Here is a 27,578-nt window from a genome sequence, read left to right on the forward strand (position 1 = left end):
TGAAAGGTTTACTAAGCAGGAGAGTGACACGATCCGCTTTCTGTCCCTACAAGTACGCAGTGGTCACAGTGTGGTGAATGGATCGGCGCGGGCAAGACTACAGGTAAGAGAGACGAGTTGAGACTCTCCAGGAGTCCAGAGGTGACGAGGGGGAAGCAGTGGAAACAAGAGCATTGTGGATCTGTCAGGGTCCCCAGAGAAACAAAAGCCATGAAAAATACGTACAAGGTGCAGATTTATTTTAAGGAATTGACTCATGTGATTACGGGAGCCGGCCAGTTCAAAATTCATAGGGCAAGGCCATCAGGGTGAAAATTCAGGCCGGAGTTGATGTTGCCATCTTGAGGCAGGATTTCTTCTTCAGAGACACTTCAAATTCGCTCTCGGTGTCTTCCAACTAACTGAATAAGGCTCACCCAGATTATTGAGGGTAATGTCCTTGACCAAAAGTCAATTGACTGTAGATGCTAACCCACAGTTATGAAGTACGTTCACAGGGACACCTAGAGTAGCGCTTGATGGGATAACTGGGTTCTATAGCCTGTGGCCAAGTTGACACAGAAAACTAACCGTCACGCATAGTTTCAGAGTTAGAGGAGAGAGCTTTTCTGGATCGAATGAATGGGGATTGAAAAATATGGAGGACTCAAAGAAGACTCCCAGATTTCCCACTTAAGCAACTGGATAGAAGGCAGTACTGCTGACTGAGACAGCACATAGCGGAGAAGGTGCAAGTTCGTGACGGATAATCATTCGGTTTTGGACGTGAGAAGTTTTAAGTGCTGTATGTTAGCCAGACAGAGATGCCTAAGTGGGATTCAGAGGAGAGATCTAAACTGTAGTTTTGTAAATAATCAGGACATGATGGCAAGTCAGTTGTAGGAGTGTATGTGATCATTGGGGGTGGGGTGGGGGTGGGCAGTGTAGAGTGAGGAAGGAAAGAGAAGGCCTAGCAGAGGGCTCTGAGGAGGGCCCAGAAGAGAAGGATCCAGCATAGTAAATGAAAAACAGCAGTCAGACAGGTAGGAAAATGAGGAGGCAGAAATCTGGGAGCTCCAGAGCTCCAGAGCCTGCTTCCTGAAGGAGGGAACCGACATATGGCCATCATTTATACTGTAGCCAGGTATCTCAGTAGGAAGAATCATTCGACTGCAGTGAGTTGTGGGTTAGAACCATGAGACCGTGTTGGTTGAGAGAACTCTTAGGAAACTTTTGCTGGTTAAGGGAACAAGTCATGCGGGTCAAAGCTAGGACTGTTTAAGTAGAAATAGAAGGGAGGAAAGGGACTGAGCAGTATTTGAAGCAAAATCAACAGGCCTCTCATCAGGACATGAGAAATAAAGAATCCAAGATAACCCAGAGACTGTAAATCGAAGGAATCGGAAGAAGGATGAGAACGTGCACAGGCAAAAGGAAGTCAGGTGGAGGCATTGGTTTGGGAGAAAAAGATCTAAAGGTCAGGTTTGTACATACTTCTAGGTGCGGCAGGATATTTATCCCGGACTCACAACATACTGTATCTCTCGTATTCGTCCATTCCTCGGAGCCTCTGTTTGGGCTCCTCCACGAAAACAATCTTTCACATCTTGTTTGCCTGAACATTTTCTATTCAATCTTCAAAACCTAAATTAAATGTCACTTTTCAGTTGCTTTCACTGACAACTTTAGGCTGAATTACTTGCCCTCTCTTCTGTGTTCCTATAACACTCTGTTCACACTTTGGTTTTTAAGAGCATTCATCGCATTGTGTTATACTTGTATTTTTCATGCCTGCTTCCCACGCTAGAGTGGGGCTCCCAGAGCCCAGGGCCTCTGACTTACCCCATCTGGTTGTCCTAGAAGCAACAACATTGAACTTGCTTTGTTGATCTCCACTTTGGAGCTTAGGACAGAGGTGAGGCTGGATATATAAAAGTTAAAACATCACTGACACAGAGTGATCACCAAAGAAATGAGAAGAAGCAGATCACTCAGGAAAAAAACCAGCACAAATAGGTAGCAGTGGGCTAAATCTCAGGGAATGCCTACATTTAGCCAATGGGATAAGGATTAGAAGGACATGAGAATTGTGCTTTGTCACGGCAATTATCCAGGAAAATATATTTATTCAGTGGATACTATGTGCCACGCACTGTTTAGGCACTAAAAATACATCAATAGACAAGATAAGCGAGATTCCTGCTCCCATAGAGCTTATTGTACCGTAGGGACACATGGCTTCCCTCAGAGAAGGAGGAAAGTTAACAGTTTCAAATGTTGCAAAGTGTTTGAGGAAGACAAATACTTCAATGGCCTTCGGAAGGCAAAGGAGCCATGTAGCCAGTTCCATTCCAAGGGTAATGGCCAAGAGTTGTGATGGAATGGAAGTCAGAGAAGTAGAGGAGAGAATTTTCTGAAATTTCGTAGGCCCCCGAGATGCAGAAAGTGAAACAGGTGGTATAATCAGATGATGGGCGCTCCAAAACAGAGGAGATTGACCACAAGCATTGAAACCGAGGTCTGAGGTAGCACAGGGATCTGAGGAGTTTACTGGCTCCTTCTCTTCACCCGGAAATGGAAGGAACAGTACCTACCACAGAGGGTTTCCAGGCCAGCGATGATCCCAGGAAGGCTTAATCAGTAGGAAGCCGAACTTCAGCTAATTCAAGGGGAAGGAAAGCAGTGAAAAGGAAAAGTGGGAGGATTCAGAGTAGTTTCTCTGTGTCAGGACGGAGGCGAGTGGAGAGGCGCAGGAGGGCCTACGTGCCGAGGCACAGCGGAAGGAGCTGGTAGCGTGCCGGTCGGCAGTGGGAAGTGCCTGGGTGCTGGAAGTCCCGATCGGCTGGATGTGAGGCCGTTGAAGGTGGTAGTGCCTTGATCAACATCCAACGTGTGCGGATGTGCCTTCCCACACGACAGAAACCAGAAAGCTAAAAACCACATTTCCCAGATTCCCTTGTAGACGGGGTTTTGGATGTGATTTAGGTATGACCGATTAGACAAAGTTATGTTGCGCTTGAATTCCGGACTGAGCCGGACGGGGAGCGAAGTGGCATGCAGGGCACCCGTTTTGCTGGTGAGGGTCTGGAGTCAACAGTTGTGGCAGCAAGTTCCTGATCCCCAGATCCCACCTAAAGTAGTGTTTTCCTAGAACCAACTGTTCTGGAAGAGACTTCCTGAGGCCCAATGTCTCAACTAGAGGAGAGGTAGCAGTTCCTTTCATTGGATGACAAACATATCTCACACCAGATATGCTGGAGTAGGTCACTTTTTTTCCCCTAACACTTCTCTCCTCTTTATTTTTTTAAATCTTTGTTTATTTATTTATTTTGAGAGAGAGAGAGAGAGAGAGCAGAGCAGAGCAGGGGAGGGGCAGAGAGAGAGGGAGAGAGAGAGAATGCCAAGCAGGCTCCGTGCTGTCAGCGCAGACCCCAATGTGGGGCTCGATCCCAGGAACTGTGAGATCACGACCTGAGCCAAAATCAAGAGTAGGACCGCTAACTGACTGAGCCCCCAGGTGCCCCAACACTTCTCTCTTCTATATGACACAATTACTTTCAGTAATAATCATTAAATGAAATGAAAACCACAAATGGCCAGGAAACAAATGCAGGAAGTGTGAAAAATTTCTTTTATTGAACTTCATATCTATAATCAGGCCAGAAAAATTAATAAACTATAAACTAAATATTAGAATTAGAGTGCAAAAAAGAGAGAAGAAAAAATAGGTTAATACCTCTTAATTACATTAATAACTTTTTTGGAGAAAAAGGGGAACAAGCTTACATATATATATTGGCCTGTTGCAGTAAGGAATAATAGCATTCTAGTTTAACAAAAATCGAGTAACAAGGAACAGCAATGCACAAAAAAGGATGCATGTCAATTGTAAAGATTTTCCAATTCAGTAAAGTCGTTCAAGAATGAAGTGTTATTTCATTTATGAGCTAACATTTCCACCTACTAAACAACCCCATTGTATCTCCCAGTTGATATTCTATTTCAGTATTATAAATTTTAAATACACTTAAAACTTCCAAGTAGTAGGGGCATCTGGGTGACTCAGTCTGTTAAGCGTCACACTCTTGATTTCCACTCAGGTCATGATCTGACGGTTCCTGGGATTGAGCCCTGCGCTGAGCTCTGCTCTGGCCGTGAGGAGCCTGGTTGGGATTCTCTCTCCCTCTCTCTTTCTCTATCCCTCCCCAGCTTTCTCTCTCTCTCAGAATAAATAAACATTAAAAAAAAAAAAAACACCTCCGAGTGGTATCACAAATGACAGAAACAAAAGAAACTCAACTTCTGTGTTCCTAAAACTTTTTTAAAAAAATGTTTTATTTACTTTTGAGAGAGTGCAAGTGGGGGAGGGGCAGAGAGAGAGAGAGGGACAGAGGATCTGAAGCAGACTCAGGGCTGACAGTGGGGAGCCCTATTTGGGGCTTGAACTCAGGAACCGCAAGATCATGACCTGAGCCAAAGTCAAACGCTCAACTGACCGAGCCACCTAGGCGCCCCTGTGTCTTTGTGTTTACAGTCACTGGGCTATCATTGCTTAAACACACAAGTATTGGAGACATGGACTGTACCTGAAGTGAACTTGAATGATTTTAAACTGTGATGAACTCATTCTCAAAAATGAGCATATGTTGTTGGGTCCAAGAGGTGTTAGGGATTGCCTAACTGAAAGTTCTCCAAATCAACTTCCGTGTAAATACAATGTTGATTAAAGGATATGTAATGAAAATGTGCCCAATTGAAGCTTACATATTCATTATTACAACTCAACAGTAGTCACAACAATTTGTTTAGAATATAGTCCAATAAGTGATTTTTTTTTCAGAAAATAAGCCAGACAGAGAAAGTAAATACTTTGTGGTATCATTTATATATGGAATCTCAAATTTCTAAAAAAAAAAAAAAAAAAAAAAAAAAAAAAAAAAAAAAAAAAAAAAAAGTCAAACTCATAGAAAAGAAACAGAGAGAGAAAAGTTATTGGCAGGAGCTGGGAGGCGGGGGAATTAGGGAGAGGTTGGTAAAAGGATATAAACTTTCAGCCATAAGATGAATAAAGTCTGAGGATCTAATGTAAAACATGGCAACTATACTTGATAACACTGTATCATCTAATTGAAATTTGCCAGGCGAGTAGAACTTAAATGTCCTCACCAAAAAAGAAGAGGAAAGAGAAGAGAAATATATAAGGTAATAGGTGTCTTAATTAACTAGATAGAGGGAATCCTCACAGAGTATATCAAATCACCATGCGTACATTTAAAATATCTTAAGTTTTATCAATTGTACCTTAATACAGCTGAAAAAGAAGAAGTTTGGCCTAATAGAACAATGAAATCATTTCCTGAAAACCCAGTATGACACCAGCTAGGAGAAAGCGCCCTGAAAGTTTGAGGTACTTACTGCCTTGAAGGATGTGTTGTACACTCTGAACTAGGGCCAGTGAGCAACATACTACAGTGTGGTTTCACCCGTAACCAGACGCGGGGGGCTAAGAACTAAGGGGTGGTGGCGAGACGTACCTAACGACCCACTTGCAAAAATTTTGCGCTTTGCTTCTCATTCCCACAATTCTGGTTTCAGCTCTTTTAGAAACTCGTTATCTAAGCGAGGGCTATTTCTTCCAGGGAACCCAATCGTGGTTCCACTGAACTAGAAGGTGGGGCTGCCACTTCATGCCACTAGGCAAAGCAGCAGAACAGGAGAAAGACTATGTTGGCTCAGGTGATTTATCCTGACCATCGGTAAGTACTATATACTAGTATACTATATACTAGTATACTCCATGCATAGTGTACAATGTATACTACGTTATAGGAATGAACCGCCCCGTGTTTCCATTTGCCTAGTGAGACATCGTTTACGTTGCTTTCACTGTAACAATGAACGTCTTTGTACATGTCTCCTTCTCCTTTTACACGTGAATGGCGGGACAGATACCTCAAAGTGGAATTTCCGCATCACAGACCATGCGGATACTTAACTGTACAAAGTGTGGTCAAATTGCACTCCAGTGTGGTTGTAACCCACTTACATCTCTGCCAGCAATGACCGAGTTTCTATTTCTGCATATTCTTATGAATATTTATTAATTTTGCCAATCTGATGAGCATAAAATGATACCTCATCGTTGATTCATTTGCATTCCCCTGATTGCCCGAGGTTGAGCATCTTTTCGTGTCTGTCTGTGGTGATATTTAAAAAATAGTGTCAATTCTCAATTTTCCGCAAGAACAGTAGCCACATTCTGAGCAGTGCTATGTACCATCTCATGAAGCAGTTCTTGTATTCATGCCCATGCAACAGATTTTCCTCCCTAATTAGGTCTGGGTTGACTAGTATCAAATTTAGCTCCCTTGAGATTATAGAATGAAAAAGGAAAGCCAGTGCAGAATTTTAAGTCTCCATCTGATAATCTTCAAAATGGACACTTCACATGGCTTTTTGTGTCCCCAATCTTGAATTAGTGTTATGTAATCCAGGGATCGCTCAGGCATAATCTTAGGGATTTTGTCCCTCTGAGTTCTTGTTAGTAATTTGGGTTCCTTTTTTTTTTTTTAATGTTTCTTTCTTTTTGAAGGGGGGAGGGGCAGAGAGAGGGAGAGGCAGAGGATCTGAAGCAAGCTCTGTGCTGACAGCAGAGAGCCCCACGTGGGGCTCAAACTCAGCAACCGTGAGATCATGACATAAGCCTAAATTGGACGCTTAACCGACTGGGCCACCCAGGCACCCCAGTAATTTGGGTTTCTAATGGTATAATGTGGCATGCTTAGGAGTATTGCCGTGTTGTAGAACTGCCACGTCTCCCCAAATGCTACTGTCAAGGACGAGTCACAGTAAGCCAGAGCCAGAAGGAATCTTCACGATCAGGCTGCCCATAGCCCATAATTTGCAGCCGGGGAAACCAAGGCACAACCTGTGACGCGGTCAAGAGCTGAGTGCCCAACCCGTATGCTCTAACCGAATCCCCTGAGCCCTCCGGGTGGCTGTGTGGTGCCCGGTCACACGGTCACTTTCCACATGTGCTGTGACGTGAACAGGGCTGCTGTGGGAAGCAACTGTTCATGGGTCTCTCCAGTTGCCGCATCTCAGGGAAGCCTTCGTCTTTTGTCTCTGACCCAGTTGTCTTGCACCTTCTGCCAGCGTCTATGAAACTGTAGCAGGCTACCTCGTTACTCCCAAGCAGGGTAAAAGCTCAGATACTTCACAGTTTCTCAGAGTTGCAAGCAGTAGTTTCAGAAGCTCTTCATCGTGTTGTGGGGGACAGGTGTCTTCTGGTTAAATTAGTTTGGAAAAGCTGAGGCCAAAAAAAAAAAATTATAAGAAATACAAGGAAGGAAAAGCAGGTTCTTTTCCTGTCAGATCCTTTAATAAACTAAAGAGCCTTAGAAGTCCCTCGTGGATGTGGGGGTGGGGTGGAGCAGGCTAAGTTTCAAGAATTATTTGCATAGAAACCTTCCTCCCTCTTTCCCCGTACGAAATGCCTATTAACATTGGAGAGAACAGTAAGAACAATAGAATAAAATCCGTAGAAAACCATTTGGAAAGCCCAAATAAAGTATTGTAAGAATAAGGGTGGAAATGCAGTTGAGAGGGGCAGTTTTCACATTGCTTGCAAACTCGAATGAGGCAAGCCAACAGGTACCAGCCTCAGCTACATGGTCCTTTTGCAGCTGGACCGAAACCTTGCAAGCCACTGGGATGTTGCCTGAGGGTGAGAGTTTGGCGTCAGAGGGGGGCTCAGAGGCCATGCTAACTCTCTCATTTGCACGTTGCAGCGCCGGCCGCCAGGAAGGCACTTAGGGCCACCCAATGCATTGGTGGCAAATGATGGGAATAAAATCTAAGTGCTCTGAGGCACTCTTTAGTGTTCCTCACACAGTCTTCGTTGTCATTTTGTCCCGTTCCATTTATTTGTAACTAAACCTTCAAGTCTCCGAAGGCAGATATCATTTTGTTCCACGTAAAAGCTCCTACTACAATGCAACAGCCTATGGAATGCCGACCACGTTCCCTATAGTCGCTATGCACAGCCCGCTCTGCCAGTCCAGCTTTCTGCCATGAAAGGAATGCTCCATATTGGCACTGTCCAATATGGTCACGAGAAGCTACGCGTGGTTACTGAGCGCCTGATACGTGTGTGACTGAGGAACGGGTTTCTTAATTCCACTTTTATTTTTTTTTATTTTTTTAGTGTTTATTTTTGAGACAGAGAGAGACAGAGCATGAACGGGGGAGGGTCAGAGAGAGACGGAGACGCAGAATCGGAAGCAGGCTCCAGGCTCCGAGCCGTCAGCCCAGAGCCCGACGCGGGGCTCGAACTCACGGACCGCGAGATCACGACCCGAGCCGAAGTCGGACGCTTCACCGACTGAACCACCCAGGCGCCCCTATTCCGCTTTTCTTAAAGAAATTTTATTTTGGGGGGGGGAGCCTGGGTGGTTCAGTTAAGCGCCAGACTTCAGTTCAGGTCATGATCTCACAGTTCGTGAGCTCGAGTCCCACGTCTGGCTCTGGGCTAACAGCACAGAGCCCGCTTCGGATCCTCTCTCTCTCTCTCTCTCTCTGAGAAATAAACACTAACAAGTTATAAAAAGTTAAAGCAAAAACAAAAAGAAATTTTATTTTTTAAAAGGTTTAGTGCACACACGCATGGGGGAGGGACAGAGAGGGAGGGGAGAGAGCATCCCAAGCAGGCTCCCCGCTGTCAGTGCAGAGGCAGCGCTCGAGCTCACCAACCCGTGAGATCAGGACCTGAGCTACCGCGGCCCCCCTGTTCGGTTTAATGTTAATGAATTAGAATTGACGTTTAAACGGCCACATGTGGCTAGTGGCTACCGTCTTGAGCCCCGCGGGGACTAACCGTAGGGACCGCAGAGCCCACAGCGCGTCACAGGGACTGAATCTGAGGGACAATCAGCAGCCAAGGCTGGAGCCGGAATCTCGCGAGGCGTTGTGCCGTCTGGGACGAGCGGACGCGCACGCGGCGCGGGCCTCGGGCCCCATTCGTTCGTCCCTTCGACGGCGTTCCACAAGCGCTAGCGGGCCGGGCCTTGATTGGGGGAGGGCCCCAGGCACCACCCCCGCCCCGCCCATAGCCGTCAGAAAGGGGCGGGGCCTGGGGACGACGGTTGGCACGCGCGGCCGAGGGGGTGCCACGCCAGCGTCACCGCCCGGGGGCTTGTGGGAGACGGGCCTGCCGTCCGGAGGCGTCGTCTCGGCGAGGCTGCCGTCCGGAGCCATGCCTTCTGACAGGCGGTCGCTGCGGAAGAGGACCAGGTCGAAGATCGGCTCGCTGAAGGGGCCGCACTCCAGGGTGATAAGCTGCGACGCGGGGTGCACCAGGGAGACCCCGGCCGACGAGTCGCACCCGGGAGGCAGCGTCCCCGGGCGCGAGGATGGCGCGACGGCCGCGCCTCAGGCGGGCTGGCGGGCGTCCCTGGGCGCCGTCGGGGCCTCGACGCGCGGCGCTCTGCTGAAGCTGTGGGCCCACCGGTGCCTCGGGCTGCTCTTGCTCGCCTCGTGCGCCCTGCTGCTCGGGCTGTGCTACTACGTGAGCGCCTGTGAGTCCCCCCCGCCCCCCGCGGGCCCCCTCACCCCCCGGCCCCCCGGCCGCCGCCCTGGCCGGCCGCGTCTGCGCGTGTACCTTCGGTGGGACGGGTCGTTCCCGCGGAACACGGAACCTGTGTCCTGGACCCGGCTTCTCCCGCTTCGCGTCGCGTTCTCGAGACTTACGCCCGTGCGAGCAGGCGTCGCCCCTTCTTTCTGTTCAGTGGCCGAACGATATGCTGGGGTGTGAATATTTCGCATTTCGTGTCTCCGTTTCTCACTTGGTGGGCGTTTGGCTCACTTCCGGGTGTTGGCTGTGGTGGCTAACAGTGCCGCGGATGTCCCCGTACAAGGTTTCGCGGTACCAGGTCTCTCGGGCCTGCCCCTGGGAGTAAAATTGCTGGGGCATGTGGGAATCCCGTGTTGAATTCTTTGAGGGAGTCCTAAACTGTTCTACAAAGCGATTGAACCGTTTTACGTGCCCACGAACGATGTGCGAGGGTCCCAAGTTCACCAGCATTTGGTATCCTCTCCCTCTTTGGTTATCACCGTCCTGGTTTGTATAAGTGATATCTTACTATGGATTTCGTTAGTATTCCTGTAAAGACTAATGATACTGAGCATCTTTTCACGTGCTTTTAGACATTTGTATGTTTGGAGAAATGTCTGTTCGTGTTCTTTGGCCATTTTTAACTGGATTGTTTGTGGTTTTGTTGTTGAGTTGTAAGAGTTCTTTATATATTCCGGATATGTGAATTGGAAATATTTTCTCCCACTCTGTAGGTTGGCTTTTTGCTTTCTTGTTAATGTGTGTGTTTGTTTGTTTGTTTGTTTGTTTGTTTGTTTTGGTGGACAAAAGTTTCTAATTTTGAGGAAGTCCAATTTGTTTTTTTAAATTATTTTGTCACTTGTGCTTTTGGTGTCATATCTAAGAATCCATTGCCAAATCGAAAGTCATAAAGATTTATTTCTATGATTTCTTTAAAGAGTTTTGTGGTTCTAGCCCTTCTAGGTAGGTTGTGGATCCATTTTGAATTAGTTTTTGTATATGGTGTGTGTTAGGGGCCCAGCATCATTCTTTCTATATGTGGATATCCAGCTGTCTCGGCACCATTTGTTGAAGAGACTAGTCATTCCCCGTTGAATGGTCTTGCCACCCTTGTTGAAAATCGGTTGACCATAGATTTATGGATTTATTTCTGGACTCTTAAGTTTTATTCTACTGGTCTGTGTATCTATCCCTATGCCAGTATCATCCTCTTTTGATTACTATAGCTTTGTAGCAAGTTGAGAAATTGGGACATGTGAGTTCCCCAATTTTGTTTTTTATTCGTAATGTTTTGAGCATTCAAGGCCCCTTGTAATTCCATGTGACTTTAAGGATCAGCTTTTCCATTTATGCAAAAAAGCCACTGAAGTTTGTTTTTCTTTTAATTTTTTTTATACATCCAAATTAGTTAGCATCTAGTGCAACAATGATTTCAGGAGTAGATTCCTTAATGCCTCTTCCCCATTTAGCCCATCCCCCCTCCCACACCCCCTCCAGGAACCCTCTGTTTGTTCTCCATATTTAAGAGTCTCTTAGGTTTTGTCCCCCTCCCTGTTTTTAGATTATTTTTGTTTCCCTTCCCTTATGTTCATCTGTTTTGGATCTTAAAGTCCTCATATGAGTGAAGTCATACAATATTTGTCTTTCTCTGACTGAATAATTTCGCTTAGCATAATCCCCTCCAGTTCCATCCATGTAGTTGCAAATGGCAAGATTTCCTTCTTTTTGATTGCCGAGTAGTACTCCATCGTATATATGTACCATCTCTTCTTTATCCATTCATCCATCCATGGACATTTGGGCTCTTTCCATACTTTGGCTATTGTTGGTAGTGCTGCCATAAACATGGGGGTGCACGTGTCCCTTCGAAACAGCACACCTGTATCCATTGGATAAATACCTAGTAGTGCAGTTGCTGGGTCGTAGGGTAGTTGTATTTTTAGTTTTTTGAGGAACCTCCATACTGTTTTCCAGAGTGGCTGCACCAGCTTGCATTCCCAAGGCCACTGAAGTTCTGATAGGGATTGCTACGAATCTGTAGATCACTTTGGGCAGTCTTGCCATCTTAACAATATTAAGTCTTTCAACCCATAAATATGAGATGTCTTCAGCGATGTTTTGTCGTTAACCTCATTGGGTACATTTTATTCCTAGATATTTAGTTCTTTTGAATGCTGCTGTAAACGGAATTGTTTTCTTAATTTCCTTTTTGGATTGTTCATTGCTGGTGTATAGAAGCACAATTGATTTTTTCATGTTGATCTTGCAAATTCAGCAGAGCTGCAGGGTATAAGATCAACATGCAAAAATCAAAGTACTAGCCTCCATTTTACCCTCCCTTAAAGCTCTTCCACCTCTAAACTCATCTTACTAACCCCCCTTACCTCACCTCTCAAATTCCTTTCTCCATCACCTCCCTTCACAGAGACCTTTCCTTGCTCACTTCCCCATACCAAGGCCTTCCCTTCTTTTATGGTTGCCTCCTCTGCCTCCTTTACTCTCATAATTGGCTTCCCTCTTTCACCCTTTTCCTTAAGGAAGTTCTTTTCTTTACTTACACTCCTAAAAGCTTTCTCTTCATCACCGCAGTTCACAAATGTCTTCCCTCCATCATTATAGCTCAAAAATTCTTCTCAACTTTCAATCAAGGTCCTTTCATTCTTCACCTCCCCACAGACTTTTCTTGGCTCACCTTACAGGCCTCCTCTTCCCTCATTCAAAAGCTGGTCTTCTTAATCTCACAAAGCCCTTTACTTCTCTCACACAAGGTCTTCCCTCCCTCCCCTCCCTTCGAAAACACCTTCATTCACATTGTCCTCTCTCTAACTTACCTTCACAAAGCCCTTCCTTCCCTCAGTCAAAATCCTTCTGTTACCTCCTCATTTACCCTCCTCCAGGCCTTCTTCACTCACTGTCCTCTTAGATGCCTCTTTCAGCCCTCCAAAGCCTCCCCCCGCATCTCCCCACTCACAGGTTTCTCCTCCTTCTCCACTCAAAGGCACTGTCTCCCTCTTCCCCCGAGTCTTCTTTTCCTTCATTTTACTCCGTGGTCTTGCTGCCTCACTCTCCTCGCTGAAAGTCTTTCTCAGTTCCTTCTCCAAATATTTCTTGCCCCCACTCGAATACTTTTCCTTTCCCCACAGCCTCTCTCCTTAGCTCCAAGTCGGCCTTCTCAAAAGGGCCTTCTCTACCTTACCTCCTGTGGCCTGCCCTCCCTCCCAACTCCCTCACAGTGGTACTCTGTCTCCTCATCTGTACAAAGGCCTTGGCGTTTCCACAGCCTTCCTCCCTCTCTCAAGCCCCAGCCTCAAGCCCAAAGCGCTTCTACCATCCCCACCTCTAATCTCAATGACTTCTCTCTCCCTGCCTGCTCCAGTGCCTTCCATCCCCCCAGCCAATGTTCTCCCACAGTCAAAGAAGGAGGCAAAAATTGGGCAGGGGCATTGTAAGTAAATGGAACAAAGGCTTCTGTATACTGTGTCATAAAGTTGTGGGTTTATAACTTTTGGTGAAGGATGAAATTCAAAGTTAAATAATGTATATCCTGTGCATTCTTTTATCAGCTATTTTACATAAGTTAGGAAAATATGATTTCTGTTCTTTGACAAATATCTTAAGGTACTTTTTAAATGATTGCTTGCAAATCATATTACTTCAAATTATTCATTTTTCCTACTATTCATCTAAAATACCAAAGTATTTCTGAATTACTTTTACTGTATTTGTAAATGTTAGTTACAAATACATTTGAGAGCCTTACAAACTGAGGGCTTTTTCATTCTCTGAAAAAGAAAGTTAAAAAACAAAACTATAAATTGTACATCATGTTTTTCTTAGTCCATGAGTTCTTCATTTTCTGTTTCTATTTTGAGTAGAACTCTTACAAAAAAAGAGTACTGTTATTCAGTGTGATTTCTTTATTTCCATGGGGACTTTTTCCAATATAGGTTTAACATGTTTTCTCCTAAAATAATCCATGATTCATTCTTTATATTGTCAGATTTCCCAGATTCTGAGGAGGTGATCTATGACTAGATGGATTAAGTATCATTTTGCATTTTGAATGATTTAACTTAATGAATGTGACTAAATGCACTGTGTTATGGGTGGAATTGTGTCCCTTCCTTCCATAAAAAAAAGTTGGAATTTTAACCCCAAGTACCTGAGAATGTGACCTTTTTAGAGAAGAGGTCTTTATAGAGTTAATCAAGTTAAAATGAAGTGAGCACTAATCCAATAGGACTGGTAGGTATCCGTATGAAACAGGGGAAATCTGGACACAGAGTTAGACATTCATAGAGGGAAAGACCAAATGAATAAACACAGGAAGAAGATAGGCATCTACAAGCCAAGGAGAGAGGCTTTTTCTTCCATGCCTCAGAAGTAACCAGTCCTGTTGACATCTTAATTTTGGACTTTTAGCCACCAGAACCGTGAGATAATAAGTTTCTGTTGTTTTAAGCCCCCTAGTTTATGGTGCTTTGTTACAACAACCCTAGCAAACTAATAAACACGGAAGGGTAAAATAATCTGGCCATAGGCTGGCGTTTAATGGTGAAAGCAGGGCATATGATCCTAGAGCTAAAATTTCCCTTCTCCTTTCTAGACAGACCCTTGTGAGTTCTCTTAGATTTAATGCCACAAATGGAAATTGAAGTTGAGGGACTTGAGGTAGCTCAAGTCTGGGATACCTCCAGTTTTGTATTGTCATTTGGGCTCCCAAGCCACTTTGCTTTTCAGGTTATATTTATGTAGAAGGCATATAGGCTAGTGGCATACAGGATGAGGAGACTAGCGGATTCGGGACTGGGAGTTTGATCCCCTCCTCCCCCACCAACTCTCTGTAACCTATTGGATCAGTCCTCACTGCACATCTTTTTCAGGGAGATTTAAAAAAAAAAAAAGATTGACTAATAGGTGGTATTTTCACAATGCTTTAGCTCCATGGACAAAACCATGGGACTGGTTTCTGTGTTATATTAGAATACTTCATTTATCTGCTATCCTTGGGGAGTGAATGAGGCAGTGCACATTGAGAGAGGGTCTGGCTACTGGCCATGTACCTCATTAAGCACCAAGCTTGCTCTTGCCTTAACCATTTCTGTACGTGGTGTGGTTGGAGGAGCTCTGAACTAAGAGCCAGGAAACCCAAGTGGTCTTGATTCTGACGTTGACTTGCTGTGTGACCTGTGATGAATCACTTTTACTCTTTAGGTTTCAGTTACCCTGTCTAAAAACTGAGATTTCACTAGATCAATGTTTCTCCTGCCTCAGTCACTTGTATAACACCTGCACAGCTCTTGGTTATCTTAACGTTACCAGTTTTTCATATTTTTTTAAACTGCCTCACTTTTTTACGTAAATATATTTATTTTATTTTATTTATTTATTTTTAAATATATTTATTTTAAAAGGACACACTAACTGCGTAGCACAATTATAATGGAAAGCTGGTCATATTTGCTATTAAGAGAATTATTTATAAAAATAAATATCCTGCAAACAAGATAATGTTATTAAATTTAAAATTATAAACAATAAAAATAAACAAAGGCACATAACAACATGTTTACTCATTTTACATTGTACTAAGCACTTTATTTATGACTTCATTTAATCCTTCTAATCCTTCAAAATAAATAGTATCCCCATTTTGCAGATGAATAAACTGAAGCATAGAGAGGTTTACTGACTTGAAGCTCACCAGCTAGTATGTGGCAGTGCCAGAATGCAAATTCAGGTCGTGGCCAAAGCCCAGAAAGACTGCAGCATAGGTAGACCCTCTACTTACTAAAGTCCCAGCAGAATCTTCTCCAGTGTGATACCATTAGCCATCAATATGCCATTAGCCACTGCTCCCATTCTGTCTCCTCACCATTTAATCCAGTTCCTCATCTGAGAGACCTCCCTGCAGAGCAGAGCTGGCAACATAATCTGCATAATGAAAAGGTGGGATCCCTTGTTCAAAACGTATTACACATTTCAAGAACATCGAACCAAGAGTAGGGTCCTTCTAAGAGCCAGACTGTAGATTACACAGGTCTCATAGCCATAGAGCCTGCAGCTTTGAGTTTGTTTGTTTTCTGAAATGTAGTTAGATTTTCAGTCTTTTATTTTTTAACAGGAAAATTAAAAATAAAATTCTTTGCGACTGGGAAACATAATTGGTTCTTTACCATTTCTTGCTGCCATTTAAGGAAGCTGGCTCCTAATCTTTTGTTTGCTGAGCATGTTAGTGAATGTACAGATGCAAATTAGAGGCAGAGAGGATGGAATTATTCTGCATATGAAAAGCAATTCAGGATGGGGAAAGAGTCTGGAGCCTAATAGGGTGGAAAGGAAGATCTGAGAAGACTTGGGTGAGGGCTGATGGGAGATTTTGGAGAGAGAAAAGGACAGTTGAGTTGCTCCCAGGGATGAAAGAACAGAGATGTTAAGGGGGATTTTATAAAGGTTTACCATGCAGTGAGTTATGTCAACCTTGTTTGGTGTCATGGTAGTTTTGATATGCTAGTCATATGGTAAGACAGAGAGAGAGAGACACACAATTGTATGTATTTCTTTCTACACTTTTAAAATAAATACATAAATAGTAAAAATAAATACATCCATAAATATACAACTGTGTTCCTCCTGAAATCAACTCATGTAATGCTGTTGGTACGGGATATACTGCTCAAAGCAACTTGTAAATAATTGTCTTTCAGAGTAGGGAAGAAACCAGTGGTAGAGGGCAGGTTAAACATGCTGCAGAATCTTGGTTCAGGCTGCCACTGATGGTGCCTACCTGCGTAAATGTTTAATTGCTTCCTCTATTTCAAATGCCCGTTGAAATGACTAAGAGATCTATAATGGTTGAAAACCAAGGGAACCAGGAAGGATGCCATCTGCCATCAATATGCCAGAAATTTGGAGGGATTTTTGAAAGATAGAGAGGAGGCCAGGCCAAATACTACTGAGAAAAGTTGCAGCGTCCTTCGTTTCACGTCAGGCTAAGGCCAAGCTTGTCTGGTAGGAGCTGGAGGCTAGGGTACTTTGAGTTGGGGATAATCTCTGTCCTGGAGGGACTCCAGAAAGCACACCACCTGTAGAAGATAACCTAGAGTGGAGACTCAGGCCACAGTATGCTATTACTGCCAGCCAACACTTCCTTCAGATGATGCTGGGACAGTCAGTTGGGGAAGGGGAGCGCCAAGTGAACAAATGGCGGTGTCTGGTCCTGTCAGAGCCACTTGCCATTGTAGTTCCTTTCCTATATGGTGTAGGACAATGAGCCCTCTACTCTGTTGAAGTATGCCTGGCAATACTAATCTCATTTTTTGTACCCTGTGCTGGAAGCACTCTTCCAAGACCTTTGTGTGCCCAGCTTCTTCTAATCCTTTTTTTAAGCTTAAATATTATCTCAGCTAGGCCATCCTCTAGTTAAAGTAGGTCCCCTACCTTATACTGTATTGATACGACTTTCTTTGTAGCACTCACTGCAATTTGTAATTATTTAATTTGTTAGTTTACTTATTTTTTGCCTGTTTTCTCCACAGTACTTTAAGCCCCATGAGGGCAGGGTTCTTTTTTTTTTTTTTCTCCTTTTTTTTTTTAATATGAAATTTACTGTCAAATTGGTTTCCATACAACACCCAGTACTCATCCCAACAGGTGCCCTCCTCAATACCCATCACCCACCCACCCCCTCCCTCCCACTCCCCCATCAACCCTCAGATTGTTCTCAGTTTTTCAGAGTCTCTTATGGTTTGGCTCCCTCCCTAACTTTTTTTTTCCATCCCCTCCCCCATGGTTTTCTGTTAAGTTTCAAGGGCAGGGTTCTTATCTGATTTGTTCACTAATGTATCCTCCAAACCTAGAATATAGTAGGCATTAAATGTGTATCTATTGAATGAGTAGGAGTTAGGAAAAACAAACAGAACAAAATCGGTTATTTTAAATATTGTTAAGATGTGTAATATACAGTGAAGATAAAACTGTCATGAATGAACGTTTATGCATAGTGTTAAAATACATAAAACAGATGGTTTTAGAAATTCAAGTAGAAATGGACAGAACCACACTTGTGGTGGGAGACTGTAATACATATCTTTTAGTTCTAGAAAAAAAAAAATAAGGATATTGAGCATTTGAATAATACACTGTAACTTGATTTAACATGTATAATAAAGCTCATATTCATATAATAAGGTTCATATCATAAGAAAGTACCCTACAGGCTGAGAATACTTACTCAAGTGTATGTGTATGGAAATTGCTCTCATTAAAATGAGAAAGAGAATATTATCATTGATGTAAAGGAGATTTAAAAATTATAAGTGAATATTCCTATAATTCCATCCTAATAATAATTTTGTAAGTGGATGATTTCCTAGGAAAATAAAAATCTAAATTGGCTCATGAGCACAAAGAAGTGAAATGTTATTAAGGCACTATTCCCTCCACAAAATACAGTCAGACTATTTATGGATGAGTTTTCACAAACTTTTAGTGGATCAAATATTTCCTATGCTGTTTAAATAATTTCAGTATAGAAAAAAGATGGGAAGCTTCCCATATTATTTTATGAAGTAAATATAAACCCCATGCCAAATCCTACATAGATAGCACAAAAGGAAAGGCAGACACACTTTACTTAGGAATGTTGATCCACAAATCCTACATAAAGCATTAGCATTTGTGGGCTTTATTTCAGGAATGCAAGAATATTTTTTTTTGTCTGTTCAGAATTTTTAATTTAATTTTTTTTTAATTTACATCCAAATTATTTAGCATGTAGTGCAGCAATGATTTCAGGAGTAGATTCCTTAATGCCCCTGACCCATTTAGCCCATCCCCCCTCCCACAACCCCTCCAGGAACCCTCTGTTCTCCATATTTAAGAGTCTGTTATGTGTTGTCCCCCTCCCTGTTTTTATATTATTTTTGTTTCCCTTCCCTTATGTTCATCTGTTTTGTCTCTTAAAGTCCTCATAGGAGTGAAGTCATATGATATTTGTCTTTCTCTGACTAATTTCGCTTAGCATAATACCCTCCAGTTCCATCCATGTAGTTGCAAATGGCAAGATTTCATTCTTTTTGATTGCCGAGTAACACTCCATTGTATATATATACCACATCTTCTTTATCCATTCATCCATCCATGGACATTTGGGCTCTTTCCATACTTTGGCTATTGTTGATCGTGCTGCCATAAACACGGGGGTGCACGTGTCCCTTCGAAACAGCACACCTGTATCCATTGGATAAATACCTAGTAGTGCAATTGCTGGGTCGTAGGGTAGTTCTATTTTTAGTTTTTTGAGGAACCTCCATACTGTTTTCCAGAGTGGCTGCACCAGCTTGCATTCCCACCAACAATGCAAAAGAGATCCTCTTTCTCCACATCCTCGCCAACATCTGTTGTTGCCTGATTTGTTAATGTTAGCCATTCTGTGAGGTGTAAGGTGGCATCTCATTGTGGTTTTGATTTGTATTTCCCTGATGATGAGTGATGTGGAGCATTTTTTCACGTGTCGGTTGGCCACCTGGATGTCTTCTTTGGAGAAGTGTCTATTCATGTCTTTTGCCCATTCCTTCACTGGATTATTTGTTTTTTGGGTGTTGAGTTTGATAAGTTCTTTATAGATTTTGGCTACTAACCCTTTATTGGATATGTCATTTGCAAATACATTCTCCCATTCTGTCAGTTGCCTTTTAGTTTTGTTGATTGTTCCCTTCAGCGTGCAGAAGATTTTTGTTTTGATGAGGTCCCAATAGTTCATTTTTGCTTTTGTTTCCCTTGCCTCCAGAGACGTGTTGAGTAAGGAGTTGCAGCAGCTGAGGTCTAAGAGGTTTTTGTCTGCTTTCTTCTCTAGGATTTTGATGACTTCCTGTCTTATGTTTAGGTCTTTCATCCATTTTGAGTTTATTTTTGTGTATGGTGTAAGAAAGTGGTCCAGGTTCATTCTTCTTCATGTCACTGTCCAGTTTTCCCAGCACCACTTGCTGAAGAGACTGTCTTTATTCCAATGGATATTCTTTCCTGCTTTGTCAAAGATTAGTTGGCCATACGTTTGTGGGTCCATTTCTGGGTTGTCTATTCTGTTCCATTGATCTGAGTGTCTGTTCTTGTGCCAGTACCATACTGTCTTGATGATTACAGCTTTGTAGTATAGCTTGACGTCCCAGATTGTGATACCTCCTGCTTTGGTTTTCTTTTTCAAGATTGCTTTGGCTATTCGGGGTCTTTTCTGGTCCCATACAAATTTTAGGATTATTTGTTCTAGTTCTGTGAAGAATGCTGGTGTTATTTTGATAGGGATTGCATTGAATATGTAGACTGCTTTGGGTAGTATCGACATTTTAACAATATTTGTTCTTCCTGTCCAAGACCATGGAATCTTTTCCCATTTTTTTGTGTCTTCTTCAATTTCTTTCATAAGCTTTCTATAGTTTTCAGTGTATAGCTTTTTCACCTCTTTGGTTAGATTTATTCCTAGGTATTTTATGGTTTTTGGTGCAATTGCAAATTGGATCGATTCCTTGATTTCTCTTTCTGTTGCTTCATTATTGGTGAATAGGAATGCAACTGATTTCTGTGCATTGATTTTATATCCTGCAACTTTGCTGAATTCATGAATCTAGCAGTTTTTTGGTGGAATATTTTGGGTTTTCCATATAGAGTATCATGTCATCTGTGAAGAGTGAAAGTTTGACCCCTCCTGGCCAATTTGGATGCCTTTTATTTCTTTGTGTTGTCTGATTGTGGAGGCTAAGACTTCCAAAACTGTGGTGAGTAACAGTGGCGAGAGTGGACATCCCTGTCTTGTTCCTGACCTTAGGGGGAAAGCTCTCAGTTTTTCCCCATTGAGGATGATATTAGCATTGGGTCATTCATATGTGGCTTTTATGATCTCGAGGTATGATCCTTCAATCCCTACTTTCTTGAGGATTTTTATCAAGAAAGAATGTTGTATTTTGTCAAATGCTTTCTCTGCATCTATTGAGAGGATCATATGGTTCTTGTCCTTTCTTTTATTGATGTGATGAATCATGTTAATTGTTTTGCACATATTGAACCAGCCCTGCATCCCGTATAAATCCCATTTGGTCGTGGTGAATAATTTTTTTTAATGTATTGTTGGATCCTGTTGGCTAATGTCTTGTTGAGGATTTTTGCATCTGTGTTCATCAGGGAAATTGTTCTATACTTCTCCTTTTTAGTGGGGTCTCTGTCTGGTTTTGGAAGGAATGCAAGAATATTTTAATATTGGGAGATATATTAATATTTAACAATTAATAGTCAGGGGGAAATATCGTGGCAGTAAGTATTAAAAACATTTGATAAAATCCCACTTCCATTCTTAAATTTTTTTAACATTTATTTATTTTTGAGAGAGAGAGAGAGAGAGAGAGAGAGAGAGACAGAGCGTAAGCAGGGGAGGAGCAGAGAGAGAGGGAGACACAGAATCCAAAGCAGGCTCCAGGCTGTGAGCTGTGAGCACAGACCCTGACGCGGGGCTTGAAATCATGGACCTTGATTGAGATCATGACCTGAGCCGAAGTCGGACCCTTAACCGACTGAGCCACCTTGGCACCCCCCCGCCTTTTAAAAAAATTTTGTTTCACATTAAAAAAATTTTTCCCCACTTCCGTTCTTGAATAAAAATGAAAAAAAAATAACGAGAACATTTGTAGTAAACTAGGACTAGAGCAGTGTACCCTTAATTTAATAAAAAATATCTATCCTAAGCCAGTAGCCAGAATTATACTTAATGATGAAACACTAGTGCTTTCACATTAAAGTCAGGATCAACTGTAGTGTGCCCATTATCATAGCCTTTTTTTTCTCACCATGGTTTCAGAAGTTCTAGGCAATGCAGTGAGAGAAAAAAAAGAAATGAGCTGTTAGTATTGGAAAGAAAGGAGGCATATATTTAGTGATATTTATATATGTATATGATATATATATATGCACTATATATATATATATCATATATATATATTATATCACTATATATCACTATATTTAGTGATAATATGATTATGAAGAAATGAAATGAACTTTCATTTTGAGAGAGAAGGAGAAGAGAGAGAGTGTGTGTGCACATGCAAGAGCAGAGGAATGGCAGAGAGAGAGGGAGAGAGAGAATCCCAAGCAGGCTCTGTGCTGTCACATTTGACATGGGGCTCAGTCTCACGAATGTGAGGTCATGGGCTGATCCAAAATCAAGAGTTAGAGGCTTACCTGACTGAGCCACCCAGGCACCTTGGAAATCTTAGAATTTAGAATGTTTTTCTAAACATGACCTGAAAGGCAGAAATGGGAAAGGAAGAGACTGATAGATTTGATTACATAAAACATTTATAATGTTTGAACTTCCCAAAACATCATAAAAAATATAAATGTAGCTGGTTACCTTGAAAAATATTTTTAACATATGTGGCAGACTGAAGGTAAATTTCTCTACCATACAACCAATTTATGGAAGATGTAAGCTCACCGATAACTTAAAGGTGCAAATTAAACCAAAGGAATACCATTATTTTGGCACCAAACTGGCAAAGAACAACAAAAAGTCTAGAGTGCAAGAATATTGGTACTTGCCTGCACTACTGGTAGAAATGTACCTTGGGGCAGCCTTGCTGGAGGGTAGTGTGGCCAAGATCAAGAGCCATTCCCTACCAATTTATCCTAAGGAAATTTTCATAGCTGTTTGCAAATATATGGTTCCAATGATAATCATTGCAGTTTTCTTTCTGTTTTTTGTTTTGATTCTTGAAGTATAATTGACATACAACATTATATTAGTTTTGGGTGTACAAGATAATGATGGGATATTTGTGTATATTGCAGAATGATCACGGTAACTATAGTTAACATCTGTCATCAGACATAGTTACAAAATGTTTTTTTCTTGTGATGAAAACTTTTAAGATCTACTTTCTTAGCAACTTTATGCAATACGGTTTTATTACCTGTAGTAAGCATGCTGTACATTTCATCCCCAGGACTTATTTATTTTGTAACTGGAAGTTTGTGCCTTTAATTCCCTTAATCCATTTCACCCACCCCCACTGCCTGCCTCTGGCAACCACCAGTCTCTTCTTTGTATCTATGAGTTCTATGCAGTGTTCTTTATAATATGAATATCTTGTGATTAACAAATGTCTTTCTATGGGGAGATGGTTAATTCAGTTGTAATAGAGCCACATAATGGAATACTGTGAAATTATTAAAGATAGTGTTGACAAATATTGAATGATATGGACAGATCCATGCTATGTGAACAAAGATAGATATACTTTCCTCTTATATAGGAAGGAATCGTGCAAAGAAAACTAAATGCAGTTTCTTTGAGGTATTGAGGAAGAAGGAAAGGAAAGTTTTACATTGTCCAAGGCCTTGATTTTTATCAGTAAATACAGAAGGCAACATATATGCCAAGAGGTTCTGTGATGGGGTCTGATTTAGTTGGGATACATACTGTTTCCAAGTTGTTAATTGATAGGGCCTCTGAATATCAATGCTGTTTGTCAGAGGCAACTTCACTATTGTAATTTAGTTTACAGCACAGCAATGGGATGTGTTGGTAGATGGCTTAAGAATGTTAAAATTAATTAATTTTTTAAATTTAATACTTAGTTTTTCAGTTTCACAGCAGAATCACATTCTGATTATTAATAGTACCTAAGCTGTTATGAGATTTAAGTATAATATCTTAGCTCTTAGGCTTTCCATAGTTAATTTAAGCAAAGGATAGTTACTGTTAAAGGACCATAGAGAGTGATCAATGCTTTATATATGTCGGGATTAATAATTTCACTTTTTCTTAAGGGTCCTCAAATTCTGTGTCTTCAAGTGAATATAATGTGTGGAGCAGTGAAAATGCTGATGGACAAACTCCAGAAAAAACTTCTGCATGGGAAGCTCTGTTCAATTTTTTCTTTCCAACAAGTAAGTTCTTTTTTTTCCCCTCCCAGTGTCCTCATTTTGTAAAGAGTAGTTAAATGGTTAGGAGGCAGTGTGGTCTATTGGCAATGGAGTGAGATAGACCTGGGTTTTAATCCTGACTCAACCCTTTGCCATAGGCAAGATAGCATCTGTGAACCTCAGTGTCCTCAGCTTTAATGAAAATATTTACCACAAAGAATTGTGAGGATGACCTGAGACAGTATTTTTAAGACATTTCATAAATGCAGGTTACTCTTTATAGAAATACATTTCCTTCACAAATATCTAAACCTTACACAACTTACCTTAATGGTATTGCCTGAAATTTAGTCACTGACCCAGTATTGTGAAATTAATGCCTTCTATATCATTAATCAGGGTACTGTGTGGCTCTGATGTTATGGAATATACCAGATGTTTTCCCATCTGTTTTAATGATAAAAAGTTCAGGTTTCAAGTCACATCATCTTTTTGTGATTCTGTATATAATGTGTTTATCAAGCACATGATGACCCCTGAGAATTATTAACCACAAATAAACATGTTTCATTTTCTGCAACATGTGGTACCCTTTCAAGGAGAAGCTTCAAATAAATTGACATATGTGAATTACAAAGATGAAGCTTTTATTAAAAATCATGTGGAATTTATTCTAACAGAATTTGATGTACATAAGTAAGCACAAAATTATATCCGTTTGTTTAATTTCAGATTCTGCCACTGAATTCTTCTGTGATCTTGCAGAAGTCTCCTCATTTTTCTCTATACTGGTTTCATCAAGTACAAAACAGGCATTATAATACCTACTACTAATGAGAATAGCAAAATAAATGAGCCCCTTAAGTAAATTTTAAAAACCACCATGTTCAAGTTGAGTGAAGAAAGAGAAATTTGAGGGCTGCCTAGCTGGCTCAGTCAGTAGAGCCTGTGACTGTTGATTTTGGGTCGTAAGTTTGAGCCCTACATTGGCCATAGAGTTTACTTAAAAAACATAAAAATAATAAAATCTTTAAAAAAGAAAGAAATTTGAGAAGGTGTTATGTTGTGAAGCTAAATGAATGGCTTAGTGAGAGTGCCAAAGTTGGTCATAAACAACAAATGATGACTTAAGCTTTTTTTTAGAAATGTTTATTTATTTTTGAGGAAGAGAGAGCACAAGCAGGGGAGGGGCAGAGAGAGAGAGGGAGACAGAATCTGAAGCAGACTCCAGGCTCTGAGCTGTCAGTGCAGAGCCTGACACAGGGCTCAAACTCACAAACTGTGAGATCATGACCCGAGCCAAAGTCGGATGCTTAATCAACTGAGCCACCCAGGTACCCTGATGATTTAAGCTTTAGAGCTAATGAAGATAACAGACATAAACTGTTCCATAATTACCTCTAATAACAACATTATACAAACAGTGAAGCCACCTTTTCACTCTTATGTGTATCCTAAGAAACTTAACAGAAGACCATGGGGGAGGGGAAGAAAAAAAAAGAAAGAAGAGATTAGAGAGGGAGGGAGCCAAAACATAAGAGACTCTTAAAAACAGAACAAACTGAAGGTTGATGGGAGGTGGGAGGGAGGGGAGGGTGGGTGATGGGTATTGAGGAGGGTGCCTGTTGGGATGAGCACTGGGTGTTGTATGGAAACCAATTTGACAATAAATTTCATATTTAGAAAAATCAAAATTAAAAAAGTAAATAAATGAAAACAGTCTAAATAAGAATATCTGCATTTCCAAAATATTCCTTCAACCTGGCACAGTAAATTGAGTCAAAATCAATTGTATGAGATACCCAACAAAATCAGACGGTTCCATTTTAAGAGAAACATCTGACCCAGGTTGATTCAAATCTTTAAAAAACAGTGATTAATTATTTATAAAATGTATATGCTGTTTCTTTGGAAAGAATAACTACAAGTTCATAAAATGGGAAATACTTTTAACCAATTTATTTCCTCTCCTGTATAATTGAAAAGGAACACTCTTCCCACTTAAGCACTAAAAAAAAGTCTGCTGTTTTGTCATTAGGCTGTTGTTCGTAAAAGATTTATCTCTTGCTCATTTAAGTGATAACCTTGAGATAGATTGACAGGGAAGCTTGAGAGGTCACACAGTCCTTCTCTCTTTGGACAAAATTATATACTTAACACCTGGTAAAAATTTTCTACCCTTTTTGTTCTTCAAAATACAATGTCTCAGTAATTTAAGTCTGAAAGTTAATTTTAGTATCTGGCATAAAGTCCATCAGATCCAACTGCAGTATAAAATAACAGAAGCTCAGGGGCACCTGGGTGACTCAGTCAGTTAAGCACCCAACTTTGGCTCAGGTGTTGATCTCACGGTTCATGGGTTCGAGGCCCGTGTTGGGCTCTGCGCTGACAGCTCAGAGCCTGGAGCCTTCCTCAGATTCTGTGTCTCATCTCTCTCTGCCCCTCCCCTGCTCACACTCTGTCTCTCTCTCTCTCAAAAATGAATAAACATTAAAAAATTTTTTTAACATTTATTATTTTTTTGAGACAGAGAGAGACAGAGCATGAACGGGGTGAACGGGGGAGGGGCAGAGAGAGAGAGGGAGACACAGAATCTGAAACAGGCTCCAGGCTCTGTCAGCACAGAGCCCTATGCGGGACTCGAACTCATGGACCGCAAGATCATGACCTGAGCCGAAGTTGGACGCTCAACCGACTGAGCCACCCAGGCGCCCCCCATTAAAAAAATTTTTAAATAACAGAAGCTCAGCATTAGATGAGATCTTAATCATCCAGTCCAGTCTCTTTTGTGATTTAAAATCTCTTCTATGATTTCCATTCCTGGAAAGTGATCTTTGAATGATGCCAATAGCAAAGAATTCTGCACATAGTAAGTCCATACCATCTCTGACCGGGCCCTGATCATGGTATTCCAGATGCACTCCAGCCTGGGGAGGGAAGTCACTGTGGGCCGGGTAGAATTGAGAATAGATTGCCTAGTGTATATAACGACAAAGTAGACCAAACTCTCACATGTCTAAAATGTTTGGGAAATGAATATGCAGGGCAACTGGTAATGCATTAAATTGGTGGCCTTGCACAGGTTACTTTGATCCTTCATTTCTTTATTTCCAGAATGGGGGTTGTAAAACTCATTTTGAGAGTTTGTTATAAAGATTAGAAATAACGTGTGTAAATCAAGGTACCTGGCCCAAGTAGGTGCCTAGTGAATGGTAGCTATTATTATTTTTACCTTAGTTTCGGGAACTGCAAATCTTTAAAAAAGAGGAATATAATAAAATATACCAAGAGATAAAAATGTGCTTGTAAACATCATACTGTTCTTTGCTGATGTTCAAGTGCTTGAGAGTGATTATAAAACATCAGTTATTACTTTTCTAAGTCTGTAGTTGTTGACAGTATTGAAGATTGAACTGAATCTATGCTGGCCGTAAGCCATACCGTAGAAGTTTTCTTTTTGAATAAAAATCTGGTATCTGCCGTTTTGGTTGTCATTTGTTTCTCTTACAAAGCAGGATGTCTAAAAGAATCAGCTGTTTGAGCTTGCAAGTCTTATTTATTTATTTATTTATTTATTTATTTATTTATTTATGAGCTTGCAAGTCTTATAGATTCTGATATGTATGAATTTATTGCAGTTGCATGAATCTTCTTGTTCATGCCATAAATCATTGCCTGTTCAGAATTATAGAGTCATAACTTAAGGTCAAAAGGAAGAATCTTAAAACATACCGTAGTGCCAATATGGTAAGTGTTCACAGAAAGTAGGTCAATACCAATAGTATCATTTACCTTACACTCTAACAGTAAACTGAATTTTACTTACATTCATTTTCATTGACACATTCAGTGAGTTTCTGTAGCTTAGTAGAATTGAGTGAGAGGATATTCATGGTATTATGTTATTAACAAGGCATTAGTTTTAAGGACATTTGGTATGTTCTTGTTATTTAGCTCCTTCTGTGTTATATTTGTATTACTACTACTCAGCTTATGATCTATAGTCCTTTTAAAACTACCTTACCAATGACCTGTTAACAATTTACATTTTTCTGCCATTCATCTAGAATTGAAA

General features: G+C 41.3%; 1 protein-coding gene across 1 annotated transcript in view; it reads left to right on the forward strand.

Moving 5' to 3' along the window:
• Positions 1-8,812: 8,812 nt before the first annotated feature.
• FMR1NB (FMR1 neighbor) overlaps positions 8,813-27,578 on the forward strand; it is a 34,424-nt gene continuing 15,658 nt past the window's right edge. Inside the window, exons 1-2 of the mRNA XM_042973980.1 lie at positions 8,813-9,554; positions 23,408-23,527. Of these exons, the coding sequence (XP_042829914.1) occupies positions 8,813-9,554; positions 23,408-23,527 (862 nt within the window). The remainder of the gene's footprint in view (positions 9,555-23,407; positions 23,528-27,578) is intronic.

The sequence above is a fragment of the Panthera tigris genome, chromosome X (assembly GCF_018350195.1).
Source record: "Panthera tigris isolate Pti1 chromosome X, P.tigris_Pti1_mat1.1, whole genome shotgun sequence".
In the NCBI taxonomy this organism is placed as follows: domain Eukaryota; kingdom Metazoa; phylum Chordata; class Mammalia; order Carnivora; family Felidae; genus Panthera; species Panthera tigris.